Source organism: Canis aureus, chromosome 21, assembly GCF_053574225.1.
Source record: "Canis aureus isolate CA01 chromosome 21, VMU_Caureus_v.1.0, whole genome shotgun sequence".
NCBI classification, from domain to species: domain Eukaryota; kingdom Metazoa; phylum Chordata; class Mammalia; order Carnivora; family Canidae; genus Canis; species Canis aureus.
In genome coordinates, this window is record NC_135631.1 from 14005400 (window position 1) to 14024172 (window position 18773).

Below are 18773 nucleotides of genomic sequence, written 5' to 3' on the forward strand. Positions count from 1 at the left end.
TGACCTGGGCAAGTTGCTTGACCTTCTGGGGCCTTAATTTCCTCACCACTCACATACTGGGGATACTGACTGTGCCTACGTCAGAGGTTTAACGTGAAGGCTCAACCTCTACATGGGTCCCATGTGTAAAGCACTGAGAATATTGCCTGCCCCCTCTATACAAACACTGACTAATTGTTAGGTACTATTATTATTACTATACATGCTTCATGATGAAGGCCTATGAACTTCTCTGACTTAAATTCCTCTGGCTGAAATGTGGCATGTTCAGCTTCAACCCAACGATGAAACAGGACTTAAAAATTTGAAACTGGGGGCAGCCCCGGTGGCTCTAGCAGTTTAGCGCCGCCTTCAGCCTGGGGCATGATCCTGGAGACCCGGGATTGAATCCCACGTCGGGCTCCCTGCATGGAGCCTGCTTCTCCCTCTGCCTGTGTCTCTGCCTCTTTCTCTCTGTGTGTCTCTCATGAATGGATAAATAAAATCTTAAAAAAAAAAAAAAAATTTGAAACTGAACACACCCATATAACTGCAAACAGAATGGTAAAGATGGTCTCCCAAGCCCCGCCCGGAGTCCTACATGAGAAGAGCCCTCCCACCCGGCGTTCAAAGAAGATCAACAGACAAAGGGGCTCACCTTTTGACCATGTTCCTGGTGTACCAGATGCAAGGGAAAGACTCCTTCAGAATGGTTTTGTAATGCCTGTTCAGGTCCCTTCCGGCCAGCGAACACCGGTAATTCCCCACAATCACTCCATCTGGATTTAACATAGGAACTACTTTGAAGACAAAGATATCCCTGAGGAGCTGGGCATCTGGGGAGTTGCTAAGGATGAAGTCCAAAAAGCCTTTCATGATCCAAGAGCCATTACTTTCTCCAGGGTGGACTCTGGCGCTCAAGACCACAGCTTTCTTCGCAGCTGCCTCTCGAGGGGTCCGGGATGGGTTGGTGATGGTGAGCAGGTAGACGGTGTTCCCAGCGAGGCTCCTGCATAATGTTCGAAGCTTGCAGAACTGAGACTGCACCGGGTTGTTCGCCACTGACAGCAGGTAGCATTGCAAGTCAGTGTACGTATAGGGGTAGAAGTGTGCGAAGAAGCAAGTGTCCTGGTCGTGTGGAAACTGAATGGTCCACGTGAGACAGTAAAAGGGCTGCTGTCCATCATCTGTGTTGTTCTTATAGTACCTGATTTCATTTCCTTCTCGCCTCCAGCCAATGTTGTGGGTGTTGGCATCCAGCTCGGAGTACATGAGTGGCTTCATCCCTACAGTATAAAGGCTCTTGGGTTTTAGCAAGTTGACAATGGTGAAGCGGTAGGTAGTATCTTTTCTAGTGTTCTGAACACGAAAATAAAACCACTGAGTGTGTTTGTTTGTGTAGAGGTCAGTTCGCAAGGTGAGTTCATACTCATAGGTATCTCTGCAATGGAGAAAATAGAAGAGTATCTCTGTAACCCCACATCCCTCTCTCAAAAAACAAATCCAAAAAGTGCATTGTTTCCCCCTGGCAAAAATAGATCTTATTACAACCGGAAAGCCTACTACATCAACTATTAATTTTCTAATTTACATAGTTCCCCAACTTATACTATTAGGCTGGTAGAAATTTGGGTAAATATGTTGGCAAATTGAACACCAATAAAAAATAAATTTATAATTTAAAAAAAAAGAAATTTGGGTAAAGAAAGTTTACTTGGGGTGTTTGGAAGCTCTGTGAGCTTCTTAGTATCTCTCTGGAGTGTTCAGTAGCACTTCAGTACATTTCCCTGAACAGCAGCAAAGCCAGAGCCCTCTGTTGGCTATTGGCTACATCCTGGAGGTAACCACTGTGGAGAAGACCCCTCCACCCCTGGTGTTATTGTACCTTTGATCATTGAGGGGGCACTTCTGGAATGTATTCACCTTATTGAAAAGTAGAAGGATGAGTGTGCAGAAGAGGAAATACAAATGCCAAATCCTGAAAAGATGCTCACCCACAAGCTTAAGTCAAGAAATGCAAATTACAGAGGTGCCTGGGTTGCTCAGTTGGCTAAGTGGCTACCTTCAGCTCAGATCCCAGGAGCCTAGGAGTGAATCCTGCATCTGGGTCCCTGCTAAGTGGGGAGCCTGCTCTTCCCTCCTGCTTGTGCGTGCCTGCTCTCTCTTTTTCTCTCTCTCAGATAAATAAATAAGGTCTTTAAAGAAATAAAGAAATGCAAATTACAGTAGGCTGTTATTTTCCCTCCAACTCATGAATATTCCAGCTTGGGACACAGTCACTCTCACACACTAGTGACAGGAACTGGAATCATGTTCAAGGCCAGTTTAGGAAAAAATAGTGATACTTAAAGTATTCAAACCCTTTGACCTACCAAATTTATTTCTAAAATTTATCCTGTAAAACCAGAAATATTTAAAAATATAAATGCGGGCAGCCTGGGTGGCTCAGCAGTTTAGCACTACCTTCAGCCCGGGGCCTGATGCTGGAGACCCTGGATCGAGTCCCGCGTCAGGCTCCCTGCATGGAGCCTGCTTCTCCCTCTGCCTGGGTCTCTGCTTCTCTCTGTCTCTCTGTGTGTCTCTCATGAATAAATAAATAAAAATCTTAATAAATAAATGATAAAAATATAAATCCTAAGAATGTTAATTCTATTAATTTAAACAAAAAATAGTAAACACCTTAATTTTCTATCAGTGAAGGCAAGGTAAATAAGATATGGAATACCCAAAAAATAGAATAATATGAATTGTTAAAAATAAGGACGTAAACCTGTGGTACTACTATAGGAAAACATCTAAAATTTATTTATTTATTTATTTTTTTTTTTTTTAATTTATGATAGTCACACAGAGAGAGAGAGAGGCAGAGACACAGGCAGAGGGAGAAGCAGGCTCCATGCACCAGAAGCCCGACGTGGGATTCGATCCCGGGTCTCCAGGATCGCGCCCTGGGCCAAAGGCAGGCGCCAAACCGCTGCGCCACCCAGGGATCCCTTTTTTTTTTTTTTTTTTTTTTTAATTTATGATTAAAATTTATTAACTGGTGAGCGCTTGGGTGGCCCAGTCGGTTGAACATCTGCCTTCAGCTCAGGTCGTGATCCCAGGGTCCTGGGATCCAGTCCTGCATTGGGCTCCTTGCTGTGAGGAGTCTGCTTCTTCCTCTCCCTCTACCCCCTGCCCCGCCCCTCTGCTTGTGCGTGCTCTCTCTCTCAAAGAAATAAATAAAAATCTTTAAAAGTAAGTAAAATTTATCAATTGGCAAAAAAGCAATTTTTTAAAAGATTTTATTTATTTATTCATGAGAAACACAGAGAGGAGAGAGAGAGAGGCAGAGACACAGGCAGAGGAAGAAGCAGGCTCCATGCGGGGAACCAGACATGGGACTCGATCCCGGGTCTCCAGGATCATGAGCCCTGGGCTGAAGGCAGCGCTAAACTGCTGAGCCACCTGAGCTATCCCAGCAAAAAGCAATTTGTAAAACAGTATGCATACCATTATCTTATTTTATTTTATTTTTATTTTTATTTTTTTTAAATTTTTTTATTTATTTATGATAGAGAGAGAGAGAGAGGTAGAGACACAGGCAGAGGGAGAAGCAGGCTCCATGCACCAGGAGCCCGACGTGGGACTCGATCCCGGGTCTCCAGGATCGCGACCTGGGCGAAAGGCAGGCGCTAAACTGCTGCGCCACCCAGGGTTCCCCATTATCTTATTTTAAAAAATGAGTAATTTCTGTTTGTTACATACACAGAAAAAGGGGGAAAATTACTGCATATATACTGAACTATTAACAGTTGCTGAATCTGGGGAGGTATGATTATAAGACTTCATATTTTTAATGTTATGCATTTTTGTTAATACCAAAAACTTTTTAAGGATTTCATTTATTTCAGTAATTGCTACCTACAAGTGGGGCTTGAACTCATGGCTCCGAGATCAAGAGTTGGGCGCTCTACTGGCTGAGTCAGCCAGGTGCCCCTATTAATACAAATTGTAAATGAGCACTAATTTCTTTCACAAGCAGAAAAAACAATGTAGATAAATCTGTGCTCTGGGGGAGAATGAGTCACAATTATTCCATTCTTGATCCCCATGACCTTTACTCACCACCTCTCTTTTTCTTGAAAACACTCCTGACTCCTAATATGACTCCTAGAGAATGTGTCACTCACTCCAGGTATTGCCCCTTTGGGAAATGCCTGTTACTCACACTCTGACAGCTTTTTGCAGATTCCCGCTCTCAAACCGTGACTCAAACAGAAGAGTATTATCCTCGGGTCCCTGCAGCGTGACAGCCGGCTCCCTGATAATCCCTCGCTTGCCTCCCACTCTGGAACTGGTGAAATAGGAACCCTCAGTGGGCACTGTGGATGAAACACACTATATTTAGGGTAGGTTCCACTTAGACTCCATTCATCCAACCAGTATTTACTGAGTTCCATTATGTGTTCAATGCCATTCGAGGTCAAGAATAATGAATATTCAGATTTTCAACCATCCTTGCTGAGATTTTTCATTTGAAACATCAGATTTCTTTGAGGACCTTTACGGTGGTGTAGAGACTATGTGGCTGCCTTTTGCTGTGTGGCTGTGCCCCTGGCATCAGATACTGTTTGTACCCAATTAAGCCCTAATTTAAAAGCAGGTTGACAAATGATATTCCACATACAGCATCTGAAAAAGTTTACAATCTTAATTCTAAAAAAAAAAAAAAAAAAGGCACCTATTTATTAATTTAAAAAAAGGTAAAGGAGAAAAAAAAAGAGAAAATAAAGTATACTCTATGTAATTTTTTTTGGAATATCCTTCCAGATTTAAATATAAAAAAAAGTTAGATGTTCAAAAAGAATTGGCTTGGCTAAATTAAGAAGGGAACAAAAATATCGTAGTAATTAGAAAAAAAGAAAAGGTTAGGATTAAAATTTTATCTTTAAACTAATGCTAAGAAAAAATAAAATAAATAAATAAATAAATAAAATAAAATAATGCTAAGGGCAGCCCGGTGGCTTAGTGGTTTAGCACCTGCCTTCAGCCCAGTGCATGATCCTGGAGTCCCAGGATCGAGTCCCGCGTCAGGCTCCCTGCATGGAGCCTGCTTCTCCTCTGCCTGTGTCTTTGCCTCTCTCTCTGTCTCTGTGTCTTTCATGAATAAATAAATAAAATCTTTAAAAAAATAAACTGATACTAAAACAAAAAAAAATTATAAAATTTATTTTAACAAAATTTAGATAACAATCACTTCTTTCTATCTCTTTGGTGGGGTTGTAACTTTAAAAAAGTATTTTAGGGGTATCTGGGTAGTTCAGTGGTTAAGCATCTGCCTTTAGCTCAGGTCATGATCCCAGGGTCCTGGGATCAAGCCCTCCATCAGGCTCCTGGCTCAGGTGTAATCTGCTTCTCCCTCTCCCTCTGCTGTTCCCACTGCTTGTACTTTATCTCTCTCTGTCAAACAAACAAACAAATTAATTAATTAATTAAACCTAAAAAAATATTTTGGTTTAAAAAAATATCTTGGGGTGCCTGGGTGGCTCAGTCAGTTGAGTGTCTGCCTTTGGCTCAGGTCATGATCCTAGGGTTCTAGGATCAGGCTCCCTGCATCAGGCTCCCTGTTCAGCAGGGAGTAGGCTTCTCCCTCTCCCTCTGTCTCTTCTCCCCTGTTCATGCTCTGTCTCTCTCTCTCTCTCTCAAATGAATAAATGAAATCTTTAAAAATTTTTGTTTGTTTATTTATTTATTTGGGGGGTGGGAAGAGGAAGAATGCTGTGGGTGAGACAGAATCTTTAAGCAGATTCCCTGCTGAGCACAGAGCTCCACTCAGGGCTCAATCCCATGACCCTAAGATCAAGACCTGAGCAAAAACCAAGAGTTGGATACTCAACTGACTGAGTCACTCAGGTGCCCCTGCAATTTTTTAAAAGATTTTAGGTAATCTCTACACCTAAACTTACAACTCTAAGATCAAGAGTCATTTACTCCACTGGAAAGTCAGCCAGCTGCCCCTGGGGTAGCAATTTTTCAGACAAATTCAGTGAGACTGCTTTTATTTTTGTTTAAAGACTTCATGTGACACAGAGAGAGAGAACATAAGAGCACAAATAGGGGGAGCTGCAGGAAGAGGGAGAGGCAGAAGCAGGCCCCTCACTGAGCAGGGAGCCCATCTCAGGGCTTGATCCCAGGACTCTGGGATCATGATCTGATCTAAAGGAAGGTGCCCAAGCAACTGAGCCACTCAGGTGCCCCCATCCTGACATTATTAATTCAAAACTACTTCTTCTTCCTTGGGAAGTTTCCCTATTATTTCCTGGCTCATTACTCTTGAACATTATATTTCCTTTCTGTCTTTTTTTTTTTTTTAAGATTTTATTTATTTATTCATGAGAATACACAGGGAAGAGAGAGAGGCAGAGAGAGAGAGAGAGAGAGAGAGAGGGGCAGAGACACAGGCAGAGGGAGAAGCAGGCTCCATGCAGGGAGCCCGACATGGGACTCGATCCTGGGACTCCAGGATCACGCCCTGGGCTGAAGGCAGGTGCTAAACCGCTGAGCCACCTGGGCTGTCCTCTTTTTTTTTTTTTTTTTAAGTAAACTCTATTCTCCAACTTCCATGGGGACCTTGAACTCATGACCCCAAGATCAAGAACCACATGTTCTAGCATGCTCTACTGACTGAACCAGCCAGGCGCCCTTATCTCCTTTCTGCCTTAAATGTTACTATGACCACTGGCTCTACATCTTACCCATCATCGCTTGTTATTGTCTATTTTTATTGTAGCTATCTTAGTGTGATTTGATGTTTCTGTCCCCTCAGTTCTGATTTTGATAATTTGTGTCTCTTCTTCTTTTTTCATGGTTGATCTAGCTAAAGTGTTGTCAATTTTGTTGATGTTTCCAAACAACCAACTTTTGGTTTGATTTTCAGATTATTTTCCTGTTTTCTATTTCTTTTTTTTTTTTTTAAGATTTTATTTATTTATTCATAAGACAGAGAGAGAGAGAGGCAGAGACACAGGCAGAGGGAGAAGCAGGCTCCATGCACTGGGAGCCCGACGTGGGATTCGATCCTGGGTCTCCAGGATCGCGCCCTGGGCCAAAGGCAGGCGCCAAACCGCTGCGCCACCCAGGGATCCCTGTTTATTATTTTCTAATATTATATTACTATTTTATTTTAAGAATCAGCAAAGTTTTGATTCCCAGAAGAGGGGATCCCTGGGTGGCGCAGCGGGGGGATAAGAAACCCATAAGTAACCTTATGGGTTACTTAGAAATGTCCTATTCAATTTCCACATATTTGTATATTTCCCAGATTTCATTCTGTTGTTGATTTTTAAAAATTCTTAATACTAAATAGGCACCACGACTTGGGCTTAAAGCCACAACCTTGAGATCAAGACCTGAACTGATGCCAAGAGTCAGATGCTCAACTGACTGAGCCACCTAGGCTCTAATTTCTTTTTTTTTTTGTTTTTGTTTTTGTTTTTTTTAGGCTCTAATTTCTAATTCAATTTTGTTGTGGTCAGAAAATGTATTTTGTATGATTTCAAGACTTTCTTAACAACCGACATATAGTGTATACTGGGGGAATGTACCATGTGCTTTTGAAACAAATACGTATTTTGCTATTTTTGTTGGGTACAGTGTTCTACACATTTTTTTAAAAAGACATGGATTCTGGGATGACTGGTGGCTTAATGGTTGAGCATCTGCCTTTGATTCATGGGATCTAGGATCGAGTCCCGCATCGGGCTCCATGCAGGAAGCCTGCTTCTCCCTCTGCCTATGTCTTTGCCTCTCTCTCTGTGTCTCTCATGAATAAATAAATAAATCATTAAAAAAAAAAAAAAAAGACACGGATTTTACTGTAGGAAGTCTGCAAATTAATGGAATTTACTTAAACCACATAATAAATGATAGTCATATGCATATACTACAAAGTACTCATTAATGAATAGAAAGATGGAGAAAAGAAGAGCAAGTCCCCTGAATATCCAATAATCTGACTTTTAAGAAGGGGAATGACACAGAAGAAGCTCTTTTTTTTTTTTTTTTTTTTAATTTTTATTTATTTATGATAGTCACACACAGAGAGAGAGAGAGGCAGAGACACAGGCAGAGGGAGAAGCAGGCTCCATGCACCGGGAGCCCGACGTGGGATTCGATCCTGGGTCTCCAGGATCGCGCCCTGGGCCAAAGGCAGGCGCCAAACCGCTGCGCCACCCAGGGATCCCTCTTTTTTTTTTTTTTTTTAAGATTTTATTTATTTATTCATAGAGACAGAGAGAGAGAGAGAGGCAGAGACACAGGCAGAGGGAGAAGCAGGCTCCATGCAGAGAGCCCAACATGGGACTAGATCCAAGGTCTCCAGGATCATGCCCTGGGCTGCAGGTGGCGCTAAACTGCTGCACCACCGGGGCTGCCCCACAGAAGAAGCTCTAAAATGGGCTTAGAATTATTAGAAAAAGGTACTGTCATTTTATTTTTTATTTTATTTTATTTATTTTTTTAAAAGATTTTATTTATTCATGAGAGACAGAGAGAGAGAGACAGAGACAGAGACACAGGCAGAGGGAGAAGCAGGCTCCATGCAGGGAACCCGACAAGGGACTCGATCCCAGGTCTCCAGGATCACACCCTGAGCTGCAGGCAGCGCTAAACCGCTGCGCCACCAGGGCTGCCTGGTACTGTCATTTTAAAATACAAATGAAATTTTAAAGCTGATTGGCCATGAATTTCAGGGCTCCCTTTTCAGGTTGGTCTGGAAAGACTATTTAAATATTTATCACTAAACTACGGATTTTTATTTTATTTATTTTATTTTTTATTTTTTTAAAACTATAGATTTTTAAAAACCATTGTTATTATACAAAATATATTTATTATAACTCTGTCATGATTAATCATCAACTTAAATAACAATACCTGAATCTAATTGATAGACAACTGTGCCTTTTTCTTCTCCTACAATTTCTGGCAACTTTTCATTTCCTGTAGGTTGATAGAAATATTCTGGTTGAGGTGGAACCCACTCTGAAAGAAAACATTAAAAAAAAAAAAACCCATAAAATAAATAAAGTTTTATCTAAAAGTAATATATGATTATCATAATTATTATTCAAGTGACTAGTTTAGTTGAATCAAACCAAATTTTCACCCTATGTTTCTAATTTGTTTGTAAATTAACTGTCTTGCTTCTTTCCATAAAGACTATGAAGAGATTTTTAACAAAAAGCATATACAATAGAAGTTTATACAACTTTTTTTTTTTTTAAGATTTTATTTATTTATTCATGATAGACACACACAGAGAGGCAGACAGGCAGAGGGAGAAGCAGGCTCCATGCAGGGAGCCCAAGGCGGGACTCGATCCCGGGACTCCAGGATCATGTCCTGGGCCAAAGGCAGGCGCTAAACCACTGAGCCACCCAGGAATCCCCTTAGATTGTATTTTTAAGTAATCTTTACACCCAACATGGGCCTTGTACTCACAACCCCAAGATCAAAAGTCACATACTTCACAGACTGAGCCAGCCAAGTGTGCCAAGCTTCTTTTTAAAGTCAGGAATATATGGAACGCCTGAGTGGCTCAGCAGTTGAGTGTCTGCCTTTGGCTCAGGCCATGATGGAGCCCTGCACTGAGCTCCCTGCCATGGGGAGCCTGCTTTTCCCTCTCCCTCTGTCTGCCACTCCCCCTGCTTATGCTCTCTCTCTCTCTAATAGATAAAATAAAATAAACTCAAAATGGATCAAAGGGGGCGCCTGGGTGGCTTAGTTAGTTAAGTGGCTGCCTTCAGCTCAGGTCATGTTCCCAGAGTCCTGGGATCAAGCCCCACATCAGGCTCCCTGATCGAAGGGCAGCCCGCTTCTCCCTCTGTACCGCTTTTGCTCTTGTGCATGTGCTCTCTCTCAAATAAATAAATAAAATCTTAAAAAAATAGATTAAAGATTTGAATGTAGATCTGAAATCATAAAACTCATAGAGGAAACCACAGGCAGCTTTAAGCTCCTTGACATTGGTCTTGGCAATGATTTTTTTTAATCTGACACCAAAAGCACAAGACACAAGAGCAAAAATAAACACGTGGGGCTACATCAAACTAAAAAGCTTCTTTGCAGCAAAGAAAACCATAAACAAAATGAAAAGGCAACCATTAACTGGGAAAAAATATGTGCAAGTCAAGTATCTGATAAGGGGTTAGTATTCAAAATATATAAAGAATTCATTGGGCAGCCTGGGTGGCTCAGCGGTTTAGCGCCACCTTCAGTCCAGAGCGTGATCCTGGAGACCCGGAATCGAGTCCCATGTCAGGTTCCCTGCATGGAGCCTGCTTCTCCCTCTGCTTGTGTCTCTGCCTTTCTCTCTCCTCTCTATATTCTCATGAATAAATAAATAAAATAAAATAAAATAAAAGAATTCATACAATTTCATAGGAAACAAAATATCTATTCAGAAGATCTAAATTTAGGGATCCCTGGGTGGCGCAGCGGTTTAGCGCCTACCTTTGGCCCAGGGCGCGATCCTGGAGACCCAGGATCGAATCCCACGTCAGGCTCCCGGTGCATGGAGCCTGCTTCTCCCTCTGCCTATGTCTCTGCCTTTCTCTCTCTCTCTGTGTGACTATCATAAATAAATAAAAATTAAAAAAAAAGAAGATTTAAATTTTAAAAAAAGCCATATGGATGGCCAACAGGTACATGAAAAGATGCTCTACATCATTAATCATCAAGGAAATGCAAATCAAAACTACAATAAGAATCACCTCATACCAGTTAGAAAGGCTTATAATCAAAAAGACTAGGAGTTGCTGGAGGGGAAGTGGGGGGGAATGGGTAACTGGGTGATGAGCATTAAGGAGGGCATATGATGTAATGAACACTGGGTGTTATATGCAAGTGATGAATCACTAAAGTCTACTATATGTTAATTAATTGGATTTAAATAAAATAAAATTTAAAAAAACTAAACAAAAAAAAGAAATCTATTAAAAAATTATCCTCCTCCCCAAAGACTAGAAATAATAAGTGTTAGCTGAGGATGTGGAGAAAAGGGAACCCTTTGTGTTGGTGGGAATGTAAATTAGTGCAGCCACTATGAAAAACAGTATGGAGGTTCCTCCAAAGATTAAAAATTGAACTACCAGGCACGCTTGGGTGGCTCAGTGGTTGAGCATCTGCCTTTGGCTCAGGGCATGATCCTGGGGTCCTGGGAATAAGTGTCCCACATCAGGCTCCCCACACAGAGCCTGCTTCTCCCTCTGTCTATGTCTCTGCCTCTCTCTCTGTGTCTCTCATGAATAAATCAATAAAACTTTTTAAAAAGATAAAGATTTGTTTATTTATTATTTTAGAGGGGTAGGGGGGATAATCTCAAACAGACTCCTCATTGAGCACAGAGCCTGATGTGGGGATCAACCTCTCAACCTTGAGATCATGACCTGAGCCACGATCAAGAGTCATATACTCAGCCAACTGAGCCACCTAGACACCCATTTTTTCAGTTTAAATAAACTTGAATTAAAAAAAAAAAAAAAAAAAAAAAACTAGCTCAAGGTCATATGGCTCAAGTAAGTGGTAGATCTGGGCCCAGAACCTTATTGGAATTACTCCAAAATCTGTGCTTAAAACTGCTGTTCTTTACTGCTTCTGATATTATCTTTTGATTGACTGAACTTAAAAAAAATAAAGAAAAAACAATAATGACACAACTCAGTAAAAAAACAATGCTAATTTCTTATTTTCAAGGTGATAGGGAGTGATGAGGCTGTCAATTTGGTTTAAACCATAAGGTGTTTGTTATTAAATTTCCTTGAAATTAAAATAAAATAAAATAAAATAAAATAAAATAAAATAAAATAAAATAAAATAAAATAAAATAAATTTCCTTGAAATTAAAAAAAAAATGCTTTTTAAAAGATCTAGTATGGGGGTCCCTGGGTGGCTCAGCGGTTTGGCACCTGCCTTTAGCCCAGTGTGTGATCCTAGAGTCCTGGGAAAAGTCCCACATCAGGCTCCCTGCATGCAGCCTGCTTCTCCCTCTGCCTGTGTCTCTGCCTCTCTCTGTCTCTCATGAATAAATAAATAAAATCTTTATAAATAAATAAATAAATAAATAGATAGATAGATAGATAAATAAATAAATAAATATAAATAAATAAATAAAAGATCTAGTACTAGGGCACCTGACTGGCTCAGTCAGTAGAGAATGCAACTCTTGATCTTGGGGTGGTGAGTTCAAGTCCAATGTTGGGCCTAGAGCTTACTTTAAAAAGAGAGAGAGAGAGAGACAGAGAGATATCTCGAGCTTTGGTCGATTATCACTGCAATAATGTGGTTATTAAATTCTAGTTTCCCACTTTTTTCGTCTCTTGGAACTGAGTCCAAAAACTTCACAGGAATTTTGCCTATTTGATACAGCAAAATAATAGTAAAATCCTATTGTTCATCCAGATCAAACTGGAACTTTTATCTAAAAATTGAACAGGGCATGATCCTGGAGACCCTGGATTGAGTCCCACGTCGGGCTCTCTGCATGGAGCCTGCTTCTCCCTCTGCCTGTGTCTCTGCCTCTCTCTCTCTCTCTGTGTCTTTATGAATAAATAAAATCTTAAAAAAAAAAAAAGATTCTCTCTTTAAAAAAAAAATTGAAGAGGGTAGGAACAGATGATCTTAGGACTTCTTAGCTATTGTGCTAACACAAAATGCCACCTCTTCCCCACATTTCCAAACACCTTAAAAACAGTTCTGTGCCCAGTTACACTGAGCACATCCCTGTATTTTTAGCTTTAACTCTTGTCTTTCAGGATCAGTGCTCCATGGTTGTCCAGATATGCCATGCTCTTTTTCTATGTCCTCTAACTAAAATCCTTTTTTTGACCCTCTCAGTTGGATCACTTGTAACTCATCATCAGATCTCAGCTTACCATGTCAACTCCTCTGGGAAACCCTCCCTAATCTTCCAGGCTCAGGTTAAGTGTTCCCAGAGGGACTAAACTCTATGCAATTGCCTGGTTATATCTTCAACAACCCTACCAGTAGGCAAAATTTGGGTATCTTCACCTGGTTCATCCTTATGTCCATAACACCAAGTACTGTACTTTCCATATGGTAGATGCTTAATAAATACATATTGAGTGGAAATTGTCAGGGGGAAGTGTGAAAGTAAGAAACATCCAGTTGTTTATATAGCAGTCTAAGACAGATACAATGCCTGATAGAAGAGTTCCAGCCATTAGAAAAGGGCCCACTTTTTAATGCAACCCACTTCTGAAAGGCCTCATATAACTAAGGCTAAAGATTGTATCTGTACCGCTAACAGCTCAAAGATATAACTAGTGATCTCACAAAAATAGTCTCCACCATTTCCATAAAAAGACTCCAACAAGGGATGCCTGGGTGGCTCAGCAGTTTGGCACCTGCCTATGACTCAGGGTGTGATCCCATGATCCTGGAGTCCTGATCAAGTCCCACATGAGGCTTCCTGCATGGAGCCTGCTTCTCCCTCTGCCTATGTCTCTGCCTCCCTCTGTATGTCTCTCATGAAAAAATACATAGAATCTTTAAAAAAAACCCCAACAAACTCAAAATACAATTAAAAACAATAAAAACTATGTTCTAGTATATATAGTTCATTAGTTATACCAAAGTTGGCACAAATACAACTCATAAAACTCAACCAAGCATATTAATACTGAAACAGGAATACTGGAAAACTGATTTAAGTATCGATATATTTTGGCTTTTAGAAAGAGATCCTCCATTCCAACAACCTCAGAAGCATCTATGTTTACACACTAGTATAACTTTTTACTTTGACCAGTGTGTACCAGCTTCCCATAGCTTAATCATTTCCAGTTGAGTTAACAGATGTTGAATCTATCCTGCCTTGTACTTATGCTGGACTTAATAGATTCTCTGTCAGAACAGCAGGGCTGCGACACATAAGTCACATTACCGATATGATGAAGGTTTTCCTTGATGACTTCACATTCTATTGGCCACCTTGGTGCCTGCAGTGGCCCACTGCTAGGGAAGAAGGCAAAGAGATCTCGGGGTTCTCGAAGACATGGGTTTACTTCACCAAATTCATCATGAAGGAGTTGTCTGCTCTTAAGAGGTGAACTAAGCATAAGGGGATCTGCGGAGGGAAAGGGAATGAGTGAGCAGCTTTCTTTTCCTCTCCGGGGACATTACTGCTCCAATGTGACAACTAAGTGACTTGAAGCACTGTATTAGAATTAGGAGCACAGGTGCATAATCCTACGACATGCATCTCCTTCAAAAATTAGATTTCGGCCAGGATAACAGCATCAACATTGCCAAAGTTACATACACATTCTGTGCAGTCTATTAAATATTTAAATGTAAAGCTTGGAGAAATTTTTTGTTTTTTAAATCAAATTATGTCATATTATTTTTGTTTAGAGAGAGGCAAAACAGGAAACTTTCATTTCACCCATTAGCATTGTAGAGAAAAGTAGCTAGGACTCTATTAATTAGGGTGAAACACTCTATAAATTAACTTTCAAGTTCAAAATACAGTGGTTGGGAGGACAGAGAGATGAATGACATGGGGGTCTAGGGGAGGGCAGAGGAATGAGCAGGCAGGAGAGAGATGAACTCTTGGGAAACAGGATGAGAGAAAAGGGAGGAAAAGAGGCTTCCAGGGTAGAGAACAAGGAAAATGAGGGGAAGAAGGAAAAGGAAGGAAAGAAGGGAGAGGAAAGGTCAAAGGTCCCTGGCATGGTGAGTGCCATATCTGGCAGGGAGAACAGCGAGTGAAGACACCGTAAAGCAGGTTGAGTTTTCAGGTCTGGAAGGATATGGAATACCTCTGCTCACAGCTTCTATCTGTCTGTGCGCCGCTGAAGATAGACAGGTGGGCCCTAGAAAGAGGAAGGAGGAGGCCTGGTTTGTCCTAGGGATCTGTGACTTGCTTCCCCCCCCACCTCTGCTCTTGTTTCCCTGTCCCTTTCTACCACCCCTCAACTACCAGTTAGGGCTCCATTTTTTTTTTCTTCCTTTCTTTTCTTTCTTTCCTTCCTTCTTTTAAAAAGACTTTATTTAGGGATCCCTGGGTGGTGCAGTGGTTTAGTGCCTGCCTTTGGCCCAGGGCGCGATACTGGAGACCCGGGATCAAATCCCACGTCAGGCCCCCGGTGCATGGAGCCTGCTTCTCCCTCTGCCTGTGTCTCTGCCTCTCTCTCTCTCTCTGTGTGACTGTCATAAATGAAAAAAAAAAAAAAAAGACTTTATTTATTTTTAAAGATTTTATTTATTTATTCGTGAGAGACAGAGAGAGAGAGGCAGAGACACAGGCAGAGGGAAAAACAGGCTCCATGCAGGGAGCCCGATGTGGGACCCCATCCCTGGTCTCCAGGATCAGGCCCCGGGCTGAAGGTGGCGCTAAACCACTGAGCCACCCAGGTTGCCCTATTTATTTATTTTAGAGAGAATGTGTGAACCTGGAAAGGAGCAGGGGGAAAGGGACAACCAGACTCCATGCTGAGGGCTGAGGCCAACTCAGGGCTCGATCTCACAACCTTGAGATCATGACCTAAGCTGAAATCAAGAGTTAGAGGCTTACCAAACTAAGCCACCCAGGCACCCCTCTTTTCCTTCTTTAAAAAAAAAAATTTTTTTTTAAATTTTAGGGCGTTTTTTCCATCTCTTAATCTTTTCCTTAGTTTGATTGTGGTGGGGGAGGGCAATGAACATTTGAAAAGATGGTAAAGCTGCTCAATCTCACTCATGAAGAAATGTAAACCAGTATGACAAGGAGATATGTTTTTTACCTAAGAGACATGAAAAACATTTATGTGTTTCTACATTCATCCTGGCACAAGTGTAAGTAAACAGGTACTCTCAGAACCTGCCTGGCAAGAAGGCAAACTGGTAGTATGCCTGGGTGGCTCAGTCAGTTAGATGTCTGACCCTTGATTTTGGCTCAGGTCATGATCTCAGGATTGTGGGATCAGGCTCCATGATCAGTGGGGAGTCGGCTTGAGATTTTCTCTCTCTCTCCCTCTCCCTCTGCCTCTCCTGCTCATGCTCTCTCTCTCTCTCCCTCTCCAAAATAAATAAATCTTAAAAAAAAAGATGCTTTTTTTTGTGTCTCTACCTCTCTGTCTCTCATGAATAAATAAATAAATCTAAAAAAGATTAAAAATAAAAAAAATAATAAAACTCATTCACATTGTTGTTACCTCTACCAACTGACTTTTATTTTTTATTATTTTTTTAAGATTTTATTTATTTATTCATGAAAGACACAAAAAGAGAGAGGCATAGGCACAGGCAGAGGGAGAAGCAGGCTCCATGCAGGGAGCCTGATGTGGGACTCGATCCTGGGACTCCAGGATCACGCCCTGGGACGAAGGTAGGTGCCAAACCACTGAGCCACCCAGGCATCCCTACTAGATGATTTTTAATTTCACGGTTTTTATGATACTGACACTGCCAAATGTTTTTTTTTTTTTCCAAATGTTTCTTATTAACGTTGAGTTATTAATGGGGCAGAAGGAAACAGAAGAGGGGCAAGCTGTAAGCCATCCCATCCAGATGAGTCTCCTTTGCTCAACCACAGCCCTTCTACTCCCTGCCAGGAGCTTTGGGATACAAGATTTCAAGGCACTGAGGTGTGAGCAAACATTTCTCTGAAAATGGGATTACTGCATCAAGGGTTATGTGCTATATTAAACTTCCCAGATATTGCCAAATTGCCTTTCTAAAATAGTCTACCTATGCACAGCCCTAACAGCAGTGTAGGAGTGTTTCCCCACACTCTGACCTATATATATACTAGATGTAATTTATTTTATTTTTTTTTTTTAATTTTTATTTATTTATGATAGTCACAGAGAGAGAGAGAGAGGCAGAGACACAGGCAGAGGGAGAAGCAGACTCCATGCACCGGGAGCCTGACGTGGGATTCGATCCTGGGTCTCCAGGATCGCGCCCTGGGCCAAAGGCAGGCGCTAAACCACTGCGCCACCCAGGGATCCCTATACTAGATGTAATTTAAAAAAAAATTTTTTTTGCACAAATCCCACTAATTAAAAAAAATGGTACTTTGACATTTTGATTTGTATCTTTAATTAGAAGTTAAATTGAGGGATCCCTGGGTGGCGCAGCGGTTTAGCACCTGCCTTTGGCCCAGGGTGCGATCCTGGAGACCCGGGATCGAATCCCACATCGGGCTCTCGGTGCATGGAGCCTGCTTCTCCCTCTGCCTATGTCTCTGCCTCTCTCTCTCTCTGTGACTATCATAAATAAATAAAAATTAAAAAAAAAAGAAGTTAAACTGAGCATCTTTTCATAAGCCTAAGTGTGGTTAAACGAGCATCTTTTCATAAGTATGTGGTTTTTTAGAGATTTATTTATTTTTTTGAGAGAGAGCATAAGCATGCACACATAGGAGGAGAGACAGAGCAAGTGAATCTCAAGCAGACTCTCCACCCAGCATGGAGCCTGATTTGGAGCTCAATCCCACAACCCATGAGATTATGATCTGCACCGAGACCAAGAGTCTGACACCCAACTGACTGAGCCACCCAGCACCCTATTTATTTTTATGAAAGGCTTGATCATGTCTTTTGCCCATTTTTAAAAAATATTTTTATTTTTTATTTATTTTTTTTAATTTATTTTTTATTGGTGTTCAATTTACCAACATACAGAATAACCCCCAGTGCCCGTCACCCATTCACTACCACCCCCCACCCTCCTCCCCTTCTACCACCCCTAGTTCGTTTCCCAGAGTTAGCAGTCTTTACGTTCTGTCTCCCTTTCTGATATTTCCCACACATTTCTTCTCCCTTCCCTTATATTCCCTTTCACTATTATTTATATTCCCCAAATGAATGAGAACATATAATGTTTGTCCTCCGACTGACTTACTTCACTCAGCTGCCCATTTTTTTTTAATTTGGTCATCTTCTACATATTGATTTGTAAGAGCTACTATGTTAAATAAAGTAGTCCTCTGACATATTTGTCACAAACTCTTTTCAGTTTGTTATTGTTTATTCATTTTTTATAAAGATTTTATTTTATTATTTAATTTTTTTTTTTTTTTTCCTGATAGTCACACACACACAGAGAGAGAAAGAGGCAGAGACATAGGCAGAGGGAGAAGCAGGCTCCATGCACCGGGAGCCCGACGTGGGATTTGATCCCGGGTCTCCAGGATTGCGCCCTGGGCCAAAGGCAGGCGCTAACCGCTGCGCCACCCAGGGATCCCAAGATTTTCTTTTTCTTTTTTTTTTTTTTTTTTAATTTTTTTTTAGATTTTATTTTTCTATTCATGAGAGACAGAGAGAGAGGCAGAGACACAGGCAGAGGGAGAAGCTGGCTCCCTGCAGGGAGCCCGATGTGGGACTCGATCCTTGAACTCCAGGATCACGCCTTGAGCCAAAGGCAGATGCCCAACTGCTGAGCCATCCAGGTGTCCCTGTTATTTTACTTTATTAATGGCATTTTATAGCTTTTGGCTTTTGTGTGGTCCAAAGGTTTTAACTAGGGGTGCCTGGGTGGCTCAGTTGGTTAATCGTCTGCCTTCAGCTCAGGTCATGATCCCAGGGTCCTGGCATCGAGATCCGAGTTGGGCTCTCTGCTCAACAGGGAACCTGCTTCTCCCTCTCCCTCTGCAGCTCCCCCTGCTTGTTCTCTCTCTGTAAAATAAATAAATAAAATCTTTTTTTTTAAAGGTCTTAACTAGGGCAGCCTGGGTGGCTCAGCGGTTTAGTGCCGCCTTCAGCCCAGGGTGTGATCCTGGAGACCCAGGATCGAGTCCCACAGTGGGC

At 41.4% G+C, this 18773-nt stretch overlaps 1 protein-coding gene across 10 annotated transcripts in view; it reads right to left on the minus strand.

Moving 5' to 3' along the window:
- Positions 1–18773, minus strand: part of AGBL2 (AGBL carboxypeptidase 2) — a 44073-nt gene that overhangs the window by 20273 nt on the left and 5027 nt on the right. For 8 of the 10 annotated variants that reach the window (XM_077863274.1, XM_077863268.1, XM_077863275.1 and 5 more), the window contains 5 exons: positions 14802–14855; positions 13925–14107; positions 8896–9003; positions 4190–4343; positions 638–1420 (listed from right to left, as the gene is read on the minus strand). In XM_077863274.1, the coding sequence (XP_077719400.1) occupies positions 638–1420; positions 4190–4343; positions 8896–9003; positions 13925–14107; positions 14802–14855 (1282 nt within the window). The remainder of the gene's footprint in view (positions 1–637; positions 1421–4189; positions 4344–8895; positions 9004–13924; positions 14108–14801; positions 14856–18773) is intronic. The other 2 variants (XM_077863270.1, XM_077863273.1) reach the window with 2 other exon arrangements.